We start from the raw sequence: 14,627 nt of genomic DNA, 5'->3' as shown, positions 1-14,627 counted from the left end.
TTCACCATCATTCACAGAGTCGAGTAGTGACGAGGGTGCACGATGGAAGAGCAAACAGGCTGCGTGCTGGCGACATCTGGGCCTATATGCAGCCATGGCATGCAGCAGCTAGGTCCTGGAGCTTGTGCCGCTTAGCCCGCGCCGCCACGATACCAATACCAGGAACCAACCTTGGGCCTTGTCCCAGTCTGCTATTCCCGCCCGCAGTCGGCGACCACCAACATCACCACTTCGTTGTCAACAAACACTCGAAATTCGCCCTCAAACACTGTGCTGTTCGCTACCAAGCAGACGTCGGGCGACACGCGAGCACTGCACCCCGCCCAAATGCGGGGCTCCAGACATTGACACTTGGTCAATGGGGTTGCATAACATGTTGCTTACTACCTACCGTCCTACGCCGTGTCCACTGCTAGCCTCACCACCCTCGCGCCCCTTCAGAGGCCGCTACCGCCTCATGTCAGATCGTTCCAAATTCCCACGACGACTCCCAGTGGTATTTGTCTCCAGGGCCCGAGATCTGCTTGTCCAGCCGACCCCACTCCGGACTGTTCAACAATATTAGCTTGTGCCTGAAACGACGTCATCATCGACTTACTGGTTGATGCCATCAACGTAGTCTTGGGCCTCAATAGCGATGCACCCGTCGCGCGGGATAAATTTGTCTTGGCCAACAACACCCTGCGTGCTCTTGAACTCGCTCTTCCCGTCGTTCCAGTTGCATGTGTAGAGGACAACGGCATCTTGGTTCGTCGTCAGCTTGGCCTCGATGCCACTGTATGCGCTCGATAGCGTGAGCACCGCTGCGCTCTTGTTCCTGGCCTCGTTGAATGCCCAGGCGCCGTTGTAGCCGTGGCATCCGTTTCCGCAGTGGTTCTCGAATTCCTCGTTGCCTGATGCAAACCCAAGTTCATGCGGTGCGGACCAGACTAATCAAATCAATATCAACTCATATTAGGTTCACAGAGAGATTACTCACAATCATCAATGGCTCCGGCGGGGATTTGCGCAATCTCGCCGGTGGGAAGAGCGTTCGCATCGGCGACGAGCGCACGCTTGGCCTCTGGCATGTATACAGTGTGGTTCCAGACCGTGCGATTGTCAGGGCGTTTGAAGGCATCGAGCTGGAAGTAAGTATGCTGCGTCAGCATGAGCGGCGTCTTGGCCTCGGGGGATGTGGCATCCATGGAGATGTGCCATTTGTTCTTCGAGACCGAGTACGTGACGCTCGCATCCACACGGCCAATCATACCCAGCGAAGAGTTGGAAGCATCGCTGATGGAGAAGGTGATGGACGAATTGGTCACGGCGCTGACGTTCCACATCCTGAAGGACCAGTTGTTTGTCCCGCTGTGGAGGGTGTTTGGGCCATCGTTCTTCTCAGTGTGGTACGTGACGTTGTCAATGGAGTATTCGCCGTTGCCAATGCGGTTGACATATCGGCCTGGGATGGCATTGTAGACGGGATGTCCCGGGTCGACGGCTGGAGATTGTTAGGTTGTATTGCAATGCATGCGCGACAGCAGCTTACGGTAGTAAGACGTGTTGTCGTAACCTAGGACGATGTCGAGCTCCTGGCCTGCCGGGTCTATATTCTTTTAGTAGATATCATCTAGCATGATAAGTGCAGTCTACCTTTGACGAAAAGGTTGGTGAGAGTAGCAGCATAGGGAATGAATTGTGCCCTGATTCCCTCGGCCTCAATCGTGTACCTTCCTTGCGCATCTGGATGTGGAGAGCCTGGGTGCGCAAGCACAGTTCGTGCAGTAGCAGCGGCGAGAGCGACTGGAAGATACCTCATGGCGAAGTAGGCTAAGAAGTACTGTAGTGGGAAAGAGCAACCGCGCCAGCAAGTGTCCAACCTACAGCACCCACGTCTTTATACATTGCAAACCAAAAGCGCCCCTCCAAACCACATGCACCTTCATTTCTAGAAGTTCGCCCTGATATTAATCATCACTGGCGTCATGGGTGTATCCGGGGTTAAACGGGGGCTTGGCCATATAAAGCAATCTGTCTGAAGTATTACTCCGGCACCTCCTGCAGGTACTAGGTGCCTTAGCCGGGCGTCTCTATGCTCTAAGTAGACACTTGATTGCATTGTGTCTCGTTTACTAGATCAAATCTGGGGTTGGTCTTTGATGGGGTGTGGAGGGCAAGACGCGCAGGCGGTTCTGCGGCACGTTACTTGCCATGTGGGGCGACGAGCCGGATGTGATGAGGCTTGCTCCGGGGATGCCCATCTTCCTACTGCAGCGAGCCTTCGACGTCACCAGATCCATCGCAGCTGAATCTCTGGCATCTGTGGAATATACTCGCATCGCTCTTCGAAATTCTTTTTCCTGGAGAATTGGTGTTGTCGCCTCCTCTTTCCGCATAACGGAGCTTCTGTTCTGTCCCTGAGCGATTGGATTCCTCACTCACTCTCATCAACAATCAAAAGATTATAGGCTATGTCTCAACATGTTACACCAAAAAGCGGCACCTCTGGTGGGCACTGCGATTGCAGGACGTCCGCAAAAGTAGGATTCGTCCCTTGACATCCAATAGCACCCGCAGCCTCCTGCCGCGTGTCTGGTTGCCTAACATACCCATGCTTGGCAGCTGATGGGCTGAAGGTACATTGGAAGGATCGAACGTACTCACCTCAACAACCCCTACCAACAAACTCTTCTTAACCCCTCACCATGGGCGCGCTTGAATTCATTTGCGATCGAAGGTTCCACCGCAGTTTCGTGCTTCCAGCCGACCCTGATGCCGACCGACCCAAACCCTATCATGTATCCTACTCCGACTTTGGCGACGCCGACAGCAACGCAGTCGTCTTGTTCTGTGGAGCTATGTTTGGGCAGCGCCTGTCTTACTCCCCTTTGGATCAATTAGCAAAGAAGTATCATGTCCGAATCATCCATCCGGATCGTCCCGGTGTTGGTGGGAGTGATGCTGTGACGCCTGAAAAGCGGATTCAGACCTGGCTCGGTTGGTAAACATGTTCTTCCATTAAGGCGGCTAACTCATCCACGTAGAAATGGTTCCCCAACTCCTGGCGCATTTGAATGTCGAGCATGTTTCGGTTGCTAGTCACAGTGGAGGCGACATCTACCTCATGAACCTTATCCTCGCGTATCCACATTTGCTGAATCCTGACCATCCATACATCTGTTTCTTCGCTCCGTGGGTACACTACTCGCACACGAAGATGACGCATCTACAGGCTACTGGGCTTCTTCCCGCGTCTCTAATAGGGAAAATGGGTCCCGTCGCCAGATTCATTAATCAGAATGTCGTTCCGCTGGTTGGCTTGAGCGGCACCCTCGTTCAAGGAATATCCACTTCATTGTCGCGCTCAAGCCCTACCGCAGGCCCAGTCGCTCTTGCAGCGCCTGAAACAACTGAGCCTAGAGAGCCAAATGATGGCCCTCGCGACACTCTCTACGACGTCGCACTTGACGATCCAAAAGTCGTGGATGACCTGCGAAATCACATTACCAAGTTCGTTTTCGCAGAGTCCGTGGATGGCGTCTCAGCCGACACACAGATGTTCCTGCGGCGCTCTGTTCCATGGAGCTCTCCCATAGTCGAATGGGAAGATCTCGACGACGCAGTGCAGCTGCTGTCCAAGACCATTGGCGAAGATGATCGACTGGCAGGAAACAGACGGGTCTGGGATATCGACTGCATGCACGCAGAACAAGACCAACTGGTCGGCGACAAAGGCAGGGATTGGTTCAACGCGATATGGGTACCAAGCCAAAGCTATGATTACAAAAATGAAGTGCTCCCAGGTACAGATCACGACCTGTTGGTGGACCCTGCCTTTGGTGGGAGCGAGAAATGGTTGAAGCGGGTCAGCGAGTCCTGGCAGACCTCGCAGCCTGTCGTAGCGGCTCCCTAGTATAAAATATGCCTTAGCATCGTCGCATATAAGTACAGTAATCGAGCCTTTGGTTTACCTATACTTGCATGCAAAAGTGATGACTCGTGCATGCAACGGAGATAGCACAGCGCTTTGCAGTAACGCCGATCTGACGTCTTCATCCAAGCGAGTCGCAGGGCTGAACGCGCGAACACCATCATAGCCCTGCATCAACCATGGCCGAAGACATGCACATAAACCCCCAACGCGCGAAGCAGCTCACCGAGAACATCGCGAGCATAACCTCGCGCATCAACGCCGCCCGCCAAGGCAGCAAAGAAGTAACACACTCCCATCCGTCCAGCCATCCAAGAGCACACCTCCTAACACGCGACACTCCAGGTCCGCCTCATCGCCGTCTCCAAACTCAAACCCGCAAACGACATCCTCGCGCTACACAAACCATCCTCCCCCTCGCAGCCACCCCTCCAAACGCACTTCGGCGAAAACTACGTCCAAGAACTCCTCGAGAAGCACAAAATCCTGCCCCGCTCCATAAAATGGCACATGATCGGCGGATTGCAATCGAACAAGTGCAAGCAGCTGGCTGAGCAAGTGCCGAATCTGTGGTGTGTGAGTAGTGTGGACAGTGAGAAGAAGGCGAATGAGCTGGAGAAAGGGAGGAGGGCGTTGGTTGAGAAGGGTCAGGAGGGAGAAGATAAAGTGGAAGAGAAACTGCGCGTGAAGGTCCAGGTCAACACCTCGGGCGAAGAATCCAAATCCGGCGTCGAGCCCTCCGACACACTAGCCTTATGCCGGCACATCATAGACAAATGCCCCCATCTCCTCCTCCACGGCCTCATGACTATCGGCGCTATTGCGCGCAGTCAGGCCACGACGCCTGAGACTGAAAACGAGGATTTTGTTAAGCTGAAGGAGGTTAGGGATCAGGTGGTTAAGGAGTTGGGGTGGGAAGAGGGACAGTTGGAGTTGAGTATGGGGATGAGTGCGGATTTTGAGGGGGCGATTAGAATGGGGAGTGATGAGGTTAGGGTGGGGAGTCAGATATTTGGGGAGAGGCCGCAGAAGAAGGATGCGGTTGTTGTGGAGAAGGAGACGAGGGGCGAGAACTGAGGGGGTGTATTGGGTAATGGTCTAAACGGCTTGTGCGCGCAGCATATCGAAGTAGAGTCTGACCTCTCGGATTCTGGCTCAGTGAGCATGGCTTCTGACCGCCGTTTTGTGCGTCTAGATAATCTTGAACTCCCCTTCTACTGCCTCTTCTTCCATTACATCTTCAAGGTTTTCTTCTGCTGACTCTTCTTCCATTACACCTTCAATTTGCCTGCGGATTCTCATGCGGGTTCCCTCCGCATAATGCAGATCTAAGACTATACCAATACGCGTGTATTCTCCGGCTACACCCCATACACCTCTTAGAAGTAGCCACTGCCCATCGCAGCCAACGCTCATTCCGTAGGCGTCTAGCGTGTCGATCTCAAGTATTCGCAGGGCAATAATCTCCGTGCCGGTCTTATACCCGGTTTGATCCCAATAAGGTAAGCATTCAAATGATTTTGTTGACATCTGGAGCGGGGACCTGAGCTCAATAAAAGAATAGGGGAATGAGCTTAGCACCCGGCCGACCAAGTACCTGCCTCTTAGAACAATGGCTCCATAAGATATCTGGCCCATTGGGTCATCTCCTTTCGGTTTTGTCATGGCGCTTACAACAGTAGCGTAAGTGGTCGTTTTTGAATCATGCCCCGAATGGTACCAGGTCACTCTTCCTGGGGCCGCAGCCCAAGACCAGGACGGAGCGCGCCATTCACCGAGCTTGCTCTCGTTTGTTTCGTCAGAGCGCCAACAGAGACTTTGCAGCAAAGTACTCTCCCAGTGTCCAGCAAGATACCTACCCATCTTTGACGGAATTAGTTTAGCCAGTGCTTGTATGGCAGGAAAAATGTCGCTTGGATATGTGAGTGACTTAGCCGAGTACGTCTCAGCCAAATTCCCCCAAATGTCTTCGATATCCTTGAGCGACGATAGCTCATTTATTACGAATGCGTTGTCATGTTGCCTCCGGTTAGAGCTGTGAGTAGGAAGACCGCATTCGCAACGAAAACACTTTCGACATTCCCACCATAGCTCCTGGTCCATGAAGTGAACGATCCTCTTAGATAGCATCCGCTCCTGGAAAGCCCAGCCTCTCTCAAAGAGCGGAGTTTTCAAATTGGGTAGCTGCTCGTGACAGTGAAGTTCGTACGTGTTATCGTCCCTGTTCGTGAACGCTTTTGTACGCGATATGTACCGCTCGTCGAGTCTCGCAAAACAGCCCTGATGAGGGCTCGCTGCCCGCGTGGCTGACAACGTGATCGATGCATTGGCGTAAATACGCGACATGAGACTGCCTTCGTGGCGCCAATCTTCAACTGAGTCTTGAATTATACCTGAGTGACAATGAATCAGTTGTACTCAAGGCTTTTGTTTAAAACAATGAAATGACACTGACATAGTGAGTCGATCCACAAGTATTTGAAGCCAATCTTGTTAGCAACCCGAATGGCATCTTGGAACGCCAGAGGTAATTCTTTCCACGGTATATCGACAGTGTACTGCTCGAGAGTCGTCTTAGTGGTCCGAATGAAGGACTGTTGTCCCCAGCAATAGCTCAAACAAGCGTAATCAGCATATTCAGCATCTGTGCTGTACAATCTGACTTTTTTAGGTCCTTGGATGTGTATGACTCTTGTCGGGAGTGGCGTGCGTGCATCCGAATGACATGGGATGTGGCTCAAAAGGCATTCAGAATACCATTCCTGCACTTTTGCAGAAGCAGCTGAAGAGCCCGTGTTGTGAGTAACCATAGATGCTGCGGGTATAAGACGCCATGGAGATGTGAGGCCTGTTTGTATCAGCAAGGTTGCAGTATCGGCTCTGAGACCGCCTTAAAGCCACACTTACTGTTCGTCCAAAGGTGGTTATTCCGCCCAGGTTTAGGAGGGCTCTCTTTAATGGTAACAACTGTATTGGATGTTGCTGGAGAAGGTAGGCGATTACGGTAAATCAGAATGTTCGATGTGGCTTCCCCAATATGGTCAAAACTGACAACTACTTGACCGCTGCCTTGAAGTTGTTTCATGTAAGGTTCGAGCGCCCAAGCTATGATCTCGCAGCCCGGGCAGCCTTGTTGCGCAGCAATAGCGACGTCTTCTACTGGCTTACGATGCGCTCCATATGCCATCCCAAGATTGTGCCTTTCGCGATAGCCGAGATCCCAAACCTCATTACCGAGATTGAGACAAATCCGACATATTGACCCAGAACGAACTTCATCTCGGAATGAGGAGAACACTTCTGAAGCCAGTAGCCGCTTTCTCGTCATTACACCTAGGTAGGGCTCGATGGTCTGGCAAGGCTGAGGGTTTCGACCTCTTGTGCGAGCGCTTCTTATGCCGTGGTGAATATGTGTGAGGATTTGATGCCGCGAAAATCTATTTTCAAGACGGTTGAGAGCAGTGCTGAGAAAAGGGCGAGAGATCTGAAGGTGACGTGGTGAGAAAAGATGACCTTGGAGGGAAGCCACCACCTCCAGGGTTGCACACTCAGCCTGACCACGTGTATATGGGGTGCAGGCGCCAGGCCATCAAAGACGCTGGCAAAATTGCGCGTACACTTGCAAGAGAACCGTAGAATACATTGTCGCATTATTTCACCGCTCATGTCGGGCCCTTAGGTACCCAGTTAGGTAGGGCACGACATCGCGAACGCCTTCATGCGAGAGCAAGTTGCTGCAACGACTCCCACTGCGTCCATCCCAGCCAAAATTAATGTAAACATCTGAGTATTCAAGTTGTTTATTTCCAACATTGGGCAGTCCATATACCCAGGTAATGGTGATTCGTTGCGTCGTGTGGTGGAGGTGCTTGCATGCATACTTACCCCACCAGGCTGAGTGCGTCTTGCCACCTGTGCGACTCCGCTCCTCGAAGCTGTATTGAGCATCCCTCTGCCATTTTCTGCGTTCTAGCTCCTCCCTCGTCCCTCCTCGATATGGGCAACATCTCTTGGCCTTTCTGTTGGTGGCTTTCTAAGTGCAGCCACCCTAGCATATCAATTGATTCAATCAATCCACGGCAGCCATGACGCAGGCGAACATAATCGAGCTGCAATTAGCGAGCTAGGATGTATGCAGCAAGCATTCATATAAGCCAGCTCGCCAGGTGAAAATCGAAGACCATCGATACTGCCCTCCAACATTCTCCTGCCTTTACTTAGTCCCGTCAAAGGACCTTCCCGATATATACGGCTTACCGTCTCTACTCGAAAGATTATCAAACCGTAGCCTGAAGCAAACATGGCCAGCGATCGGGTACAGAATCAAGAAGAGGGTTGGTTAGGCCGCCTCCTTGAGGGGGATTCTGGGGCTATTACAAAGGAATCCACATTGTGGCAGCTCTACCGCATCTTTGAGGAAACAATGACTGGCAAAGCCTCAGCCAAAGACTCGGCGTCCAAAACAGCTTCTCTCGTCTCCTCTGAACCGAAAGCCTGGTATGACGTTATTGGGATATATGTTACCTCGGCAGAAAAGATCGCGAACGAAGATGCGCTGAAAGCACTGGTGGATTACATTGTGGAACTGGCAAGTCTTCCCGACGCTATCAACGAGAGCCATGAAACGGTCGTCATCGATCACATAGGCCACGCCGGGGCGTCGGTGCCCATTGCGCCAGGAGAACCTCTCGTGATGGGGTATGGAGGGAAGAGACTGTGGAGGGACTTGCCAGACTTGAGTATGGAAATAACAGAGCGCTTTCAAGGTAAGAGATGCCCACAGTGTGCGGAAGTTGCTTTGTTAGTTGGCTTACTCCTCAACATAGGGCCCGAGCAGTACCTTTCAGATACACCATCACCAGCGGACCTTGAAACTGCAAAGACGTTATGGAAGAACTTCAACACTTTCCTCGCCCTCAGCGCCACAAGCTCTAGGGCGCAGACAATTCCAGTCCTTGCAGATGGGATTCGCATGGCCCGCATGACCTTGGTGACAGCCCTCGAACACTCGCCAAACACACGCAGGGGCAAGAAGACTGATCTGCACATACCTGCTGCTGAAGCATGGTTCCGGATTGCGGGGGATGAGATTGAAAAGCTTTGTGAAGCTGGGACGGAAACGTTGCCCCCGGGTGATCTTTGGACCAGTGAAGGTGGTGGGAACGCTTGTGACAGTGCTAGATTGGAGTTTTGGAAGAGGAGAATGTCTGAGTTGGGGGCCAAGTATGGCGAAACGGCGTAGGCAAAGTTGTAGCAGAAGGCAGCGTGGCAGATACATCAATCGGAACTGGAAGCTTTGATGCTCACATATCGAAGCACGGCGGAGACATTACACATGCGCGCCATCCACAACACCACGAAAGCTCATCAATATGCCTACATTTCATCATTACATAGCTCCCGGTAACTCGCAAATAACTTGTATAATACAAACACACCTAAGCAGCAGGATCTAAAAATCCCTCCAACGTCTCGTAGTTCAAAGGCTTGAACAACTCATTGCTCAGATCAGCGCCACTACTTCCCAACAAGCCTTCAAAATTCTCAAACGCGGCGTCGAAGTTCAACCAGTCTGGTGACTGTTCAGCGAATCCAAATCCGGCGGGAGGGCCCGTCATAGGCGCCGCGCGATCTGCACGTTCGCTGCTTGTGGGGTGTTGACCGGGTGTCGGAGCGGGTATTGGGTTCAGGAGGCTGGTCATGGGTGAGTTGGCGTGGGGATGATGTTGGTGTTGCTGGAGCCGAGGATCGATAGGCGTCTCACCCATGTTCTGCGACCAGGGCTGTGACTGGTTTTGTGGTGGCAACTGGTTGTTGTGTGTATTTTGCGGTGCTGGCGGCTCCGTCTTCGGCTCTGTCGGTCGGGGTTCGGCTGGAACCGGTACCGGTGTATTGACAGCGTTGGTATTACGTCCTGCCGCATTGCTGAGCACAGCTCGTCCGAGATCAGCTGTCGTGCCCGCAGACCACCAAGAGTTTCGTAATCGGTCGAGAAGGCGGACGCATTGCTTGAGTTCTTCGGTGGCACGGTTGACGTGGACCTTTAGGCGGCGAGAGCGGAAGTGACGATACACCACGCTGAGGGCTACACCGAGTGCGTAGGGTACGATCGGAAGCGGTGGGAGTAGCTCGGGGGATTCAGCATTGAGAAGATGAATCACTCGTGTCGCGGAGAGACTCTGTCGGACGTAAGAGGGTGTTGACTTGACCGGCGCGTTGATGGAGAGGGATTTGTGGGAGGCCATGCACATGGTATGATGGAAAAGCGATAGAAGACCTGAAGATATTAGCAAAAATCGAATTCCAGGATTTGAAGCCACTTGCTCATGATAGGGCCATCGAGCTTGTCTTCACCATCTCCAACCATCTCTTCAAACCCTAAGAAGTCATCACCTTCCCAGCCTGTCTCTTCAGCAGCTCTACCAGGCCTATAGTAGTCGATGACTTTGTCCAACATCTCGGAGATTTGAAGCCAAATTCCAAATGGGCTTGATCTCTTTTCTGGATCTTGAGGGAGCTGTCTCAAACTGTTGTCGCGATCATGCATCAGCAAAGGTCTTCCGTTCATACAGGCGTTGATCTTGTCCAGACTCCAAAGACACCAGAAGACATCCTCCAAATTGCCTTGGGATTCCGAACTTTGGTTTTTCCATTGATGTCCAAATTGGAGGCCGAAGGTATGCGCGTGATGGATGGCTTGTGCAAGATGCATGGAAGCTTGCTCGGCGCCATCTGGACCTTCGCAATGAAGTGATATGAGAGCAAGCACTTGGATGAGCACGACGCGATTCTTCTCCAACTTTGCTTCGATCCCAACAATGACGGCATTGTAGAGCCTTTGAGAGAACTCGCGTGGATTGAGTGGCTGGGTCTCGTTACCCAAATAAAGGTGCTTGGCGGCTGTTGCGTGTTTTGAAGCGACAATACAAATTGCTTGCATCAGAATTCGAGGTTCCCGACCATAGTTGTACTGCTCGTAGAACAACTCCTTGTCCACAAGCGGGAGCAGCGGATGGACGTAGCTGAAGTAGATCTCGAGAAGCGCAGTTTGGTTCATACGAGAAGGGAGTATATCAACTCCGACCGCGTCTAGGTAGGTTAGGAGAGCCCTAGATACCTGAGCCTCCTGGTTGGAATGCGGACCTGTTTCTACTATCCGCGAAGCGCCTGAACCCACTTGCGACGATGCCTGTCTCTGATCTCGTTCTTCGATCCATTGTCCAATGGGAGGATGGCTGGGCGACTGAGCAGTCTTTCCACGTTCGGAGTGAACTTGCTCTCGCAAGACGGCTTCAGGGTTGAGATAGCCCAAAAAGTTGGGTGGTGTTTGGACTGTGTGGTCCGAGGCCGGGCTTTGCGGCGGCGGCATTGTGGATTGAGCATGACCGTAGTCTCCACGCGCCCCCCTGGGATCATGATAATGTCCGTTCGTAGAAGGACTGTCTGAGGATGTCGGATTGCTTCCGCCACCACTTTGGGGAACGCTGCCGCCACCCGTGGCTCCCTCGTCATCATCGAACGTATGCGAGCACCTTTTCTAGTATAGCGTCAAATGATGGCCTTCAGAAGTTTACTGCTAGAACTTACTCTTCTCTTCTTGCATGATTCGCAGGCGCGATGGACTCCTGCGCGACGCTGTTAGCTGCTGCTGCTTGTTGTGTTGCGCACGGTCTATACGCACTTTTGCGCTTTCGGAAAAACTCGTTATTCGCGGCAAATGTTATCATTGTCGACATGTCGGCGGCCTGTGAGCGCGCTTCGTTCAGACAGCGCAGGTTGTGTATCGCAGGTAAGAGTCGCTTGGTCTCCGTAAGACAACACGAGGGTGACGTTGCCAAGGTGGTGTTTCGTACACGTGATACGGTCGCGCGCCTGCCGCCTCCGCATTTGTTGGCGCTTGTGGAGCCGAGGCGATGGATTGGCCGCCAAAACCGTGAAACCGCAGGCATCACGAAACCTGCCCTACCGTTCGCATGTTGCGGAGCAGCCCGGCTCGTCAATGTTGCTTACATCAACCTATACCCTGAAGCATACGGTGGGGTTTATTGTTAAGATACTAACAGACAGAAGCCGATGTATGCGTCAGGCCGTGTTTCTGTCGTAAATATCACAACACGGCAACAGCGACCTTTCGCGGAGCTCATCTCGATACGGTCTCGTACTGCCTCGCTCGCCTTCCGTCCGTCCCGTCTCGCTCTATCACCAATACGGTTGCGCCTCCTATCACCGATAGTGCTGCTAATTAGACTCGCTCTAGTCGTATCCCCGCACCGAGAAACACGAGTACTTCCGTCTCTTACCTTGTTTCACATTCGAGAGTTCCTCTCAATATCACTCGCAAAAGCTACGGAAAGCTCGTTTCGATGCGCCATCGCAGCATCTGTGGATGGCAACTGAAGCTGCCCTGGAGGGCGTCCCGCACCCGTTCTAATCTTACGTACCTTTCTCGGGCCTTCATATGCCATGCGCGGAGCACGTACCTGGAGAAACCATAGTAATAGCATCTGACAGCCCTTACCGCACACTTCATCGATATGACTCGGATGACATGGCAGGCCTCCCATTACCGGTACGCGTTCCATGTCGTGCGGAATGGACAAATGGACAAATGGACCAACAAACCGATCCAAAAACAGGACATCCGGGAGGCACTTACCGACGTTTCATGGCTTGTCGAACTCGCAATATTGGGGCCTGGATGCCTTCAACACACCTGAACGTATCCATATGTTCGGCGTAACCAGCATGTATCTGTCCGACGATGCTTTCATCAGATGGCCAACTCAATTTGGTGTCACGTGTATGTCAAGCCGTTTGTCGCTCAGAGAGATTGCTCTGTCACCCAACGTGACGGTATTAATCACAAACTCATCAGACTCCCAGCTATAAGTACATGGATGTAGAAGCTACTAGTCCATCCGATTAATATCTAGTATGGTCGAGCCAGAAGCCGGTATCATGCGCCTTGCACGCGAGACTCGTCAGATGATTTACGATTACATCGTCAGCGACACCCCAGATCGGACCATCAGAGTGACACTGGTCAAGTCGACACTGAATTCGAAAGACAAGCTTCAGAAAGACAAGCCCCAGAAGGAAGAGCCCCCGAAAGACAAGCTTCATGTCGAGAATTGGGGAACTATCCTGAATCTTATCTGCACGCATTGGACCTTCGAAAACGAAGTACTATCCTACCTGTACCAAAGCTTTACATTCGTATTGACAGATAGCGAACGCACTTGTCGCCCCATTGTTGGAGCTTTCTATCGAGCCCTGGCGCCTAAGAACAGAGTCCGTGTACGAAGGATTGCCATTCCTTTCTTTACCATTCGTAACCTTTTCGACCCCGCCTATTTCGATGATTCGTCTGTGCTTCAACGTTCCCAGGAACACCGTCTTAACATCATCGATAATGCCCATCTCCACCCATACGTACTCAGAATCTTGGTTCTAAGCGATGATACACGGCTTCAGAAAGAACAAGCCAAGTTACTCGAAGAACTCGTTTATGCGCTCCTCCTATTGAATCAGATGCCGGGTTTGGAGTGCCTCACACTCGGTGTCGACGTCCTTGAGTTCCTAACCGAAAGTATCCTCCGGCCCGAAGGAATCTACCGGGGCGAGCCATCGGTGCCAACATCGGATCTTACTGTCCTCATTGATCAAGTCAGGCAAGGCAAACTGCATCGCTGGCATCGTTTGATCGATGTTCTGGGTGGGATCAGAGGCTTAGGTAAACTGCGCTACGTTCGACTGGAACTAGACTGGAGTAACTTCGTGCAGGACAAATATCAGAGAGCTGGTGTGACATTCGGACCACCATGGACGAAGGATGTCAAGGAAGAGATGGAGCTACGATTCAGCAAAATGGTCACTGCATCTATCACGAGCATGGTTGCGAGGACGGAGTATAAACGGCAGGAGGTATTGGATTTCCCCGGTATTAACGTTGTCTCGGGGAATGTCTAATGAGTTCTCGCACATCAGCAATACACTGGTCGACCCGCATCATATGTTTTTGTGAGAACGTCTTCCTCTATCTTATTTCCAATCCTCCTCCCTCAGCCTCTTCCTCACATCCATCAACGCCCTCCCCAAAAGATTCTTCCCCCACCGATACCGATTCTTCTCCGCATCTTTCTCCGCAAAACCCACGCCCCAAATCCTATCATGCGGACTCGCTTCCACCAACTCCCTCTCTCCAGTAGCTAGCAGCATATTCCTCAGATTCTCCGCATCCTCGCTGATCGTAAACTTGTGGTAATTGCCTTGAGTTACAATCTCCAGCTTTCCTGTCACATAGTCAGCATCCCCTCCTTCTAGTATCACATCGAACAACAGGAAGTACGTACGTTCATCCCAAACCTTCTCATGGAACCCGCTAACCATCCGTCCTAGCTCTTTATGCGTCTTTGGATCCGTAGTCTCGAGCATCTGTTTCGCAATCTCTTCGTCGTTGAAACAACGCGCCTTTTGCACCATCATCCACATTTCGGTTGTGACGTAGGTTTCGGCGTCGAGGGTGAACTTGGACCAGTACCATTGGCAGAGGTAGCCGTTGCCGTCGCGGGGTTGCCAGAAGAAGACCGGTTTGGGGGTGGGGGTGATTGAGCTGGAAGAGGCGGATCGGTGGGGGACTGTTGTTACGGGCATGGTTGATGTTAGTTTGTTGTGTAGACGGTGGCCGGTGTGCTGGTATGCTGTATCGCGTGGG

At 52.1% G+C, this 14,627-nt stretch overlaps 7 protein-coding genes across 7 annotated transcripts; 4 read left to right on the top strand and 3 right to left on the bottom strand.

Annotated features, from left to right (window-relative positions):
- Positions 1–460: 460 nt before the first annotated feature.
- Positions 461–1,801, bottom strand: J4E84_001330 (uncharacterized protein; the record flags this gene model as incomplete). Its single annotated transcript, XM_049383963.1, has 5 exons — positions 461–548; positions 599–929; positions 980–1,483; positions 1,532–1,588; positions 1,636–1,801. The coding sequence occupies 5 exons, from the start codon at positions 1,799–1,801 to the stop codon at positions 461–463; spliced, it is 1,146 nt and encodes a 381-aa protein (XP_049249481.1).
- Positions 1,802–2,687: 886 nt separating this feature from the next.
- On the top strand, positions 2,688–3,895 carry J4E84_001329 (uncharacterized protein; the record flags this gene model as incomplete). Its single annotated transcript, XM_049383962.1, has 2 exons — positions 2,688–2,979; positions 3,027–3,895. 2 exons carry the CDS (start codon positions 2,688–2,690, stop codon positions 3,893–3,895), a joined length of 1,161 nt encoding a protein of 386 aa, XP_049249480.1.
- Positions 3,896–4,092: 197 nt separating this feature from the next.
- J4E84_001328 (uncharacterized protein) lies at positions 4,093–4,990 on the top strand (the record flags this gene model as incomplete). Its single annotated transcript, XM_049383961.1, has 2 exons — positions 4,093–4,197; positions 4,259–4,990. The coding sequence occupies 2 exons, from the start codon at positions 4,093–4,095 to the stop codon at positions 4,988–4,990; spliced, it is 837 nt and encodes a 278-aa protein (XP_049249479.1).
- Positions 4,991–8,213: 3,223 nt separating this feature from the next.
- On the top strand, positions 8,214–9,155 carry J4E84_001327 (uncharacterized protein; the record flags this gene model as incomplete). Its single annotated transcript, XM_049383960.1, has 2 exons — positions 8,214–8,679; positions 8,740–9,155. 2 exons carry the CDS (start codon positions 8,214–8,216, stop codon positions 9,153–9,155), a joined length of 882 nt encoding a protein of 293 aa, XP_049249478.1.
- Positions 9,156–9,351: 196 nt separating this feature from the next.
- Positions 9,352–11,649, bottom strand: J4E84_001326 (uncharacterized protein; the record flags this gene model as incomplete). The annotated part of the gene is made up of 4 exons (XM_049383959.1): positions 9,352–10,190; positions 10,238–11,450; positions 11,501–11,538; positions 11,595–11,649. 4 exons carry the CDS (start codon positions 11,647–11,649, stop codon positions 9,352–9,354), a joined length of 2,145 nt encoding a protein of 714 aa, XP_049249477.1.
- A 1,198-nt stretch (positions 11,650–12,847) lies between these two features.
- J4E84_001325 (uncharacterized protein) lies at positions 12,848–13,882 on the top strand (the record flags this gene model as incomplete). Its single annotated transcript, XM_049383958.1, has 1 exon — positions 12,848–13,882. One exon carries the CDS (start codon positions 12,848–12,850, stop codon positions 13,880–13,882), a length of 1,035 nt encoding a protein of 344 aa, XP_049249476.1.
- Positions 13,883–13,954: 72 nt separating this feature from the next.
- On the bottom strand, positions 13,955–14,566 carry J4E84_001324 (uncharacterized protein; the record flags this gene model as incomplete). Its single annotated transcript, XM_049383957.1, has 1 exon — positions 13,955–14,566. One exon carries the CDS (start codon positions 14,564–14,566, stop codon positions 13,955–13,957), a length of 612 nt encoding a protein of 203 aa, XP_049249475.1.
- Between the last annotated feature and the right edge of the window lie 61 nt (positions 14,567–14,627).

The sequence above is a fragment of the Alternaria hordeiaustralica genome, assembly GCF_023758085.1.
Source record: "Alternaria hordeiaustralica strain BMP 2776 chromosome Unknown scaffold_1, whole genome shotgun sequence".
Taxonomy (NCBI): Eukaryota; Fungi; Ascomycota; class Dothideomycetes; order Pleosporales; family Pleosporaceae; genus Alternaria; species Alternaria hordeiaustralica.
This window is presented reverse-complemented; position numbering and strand designations above follow the sequence as displayed.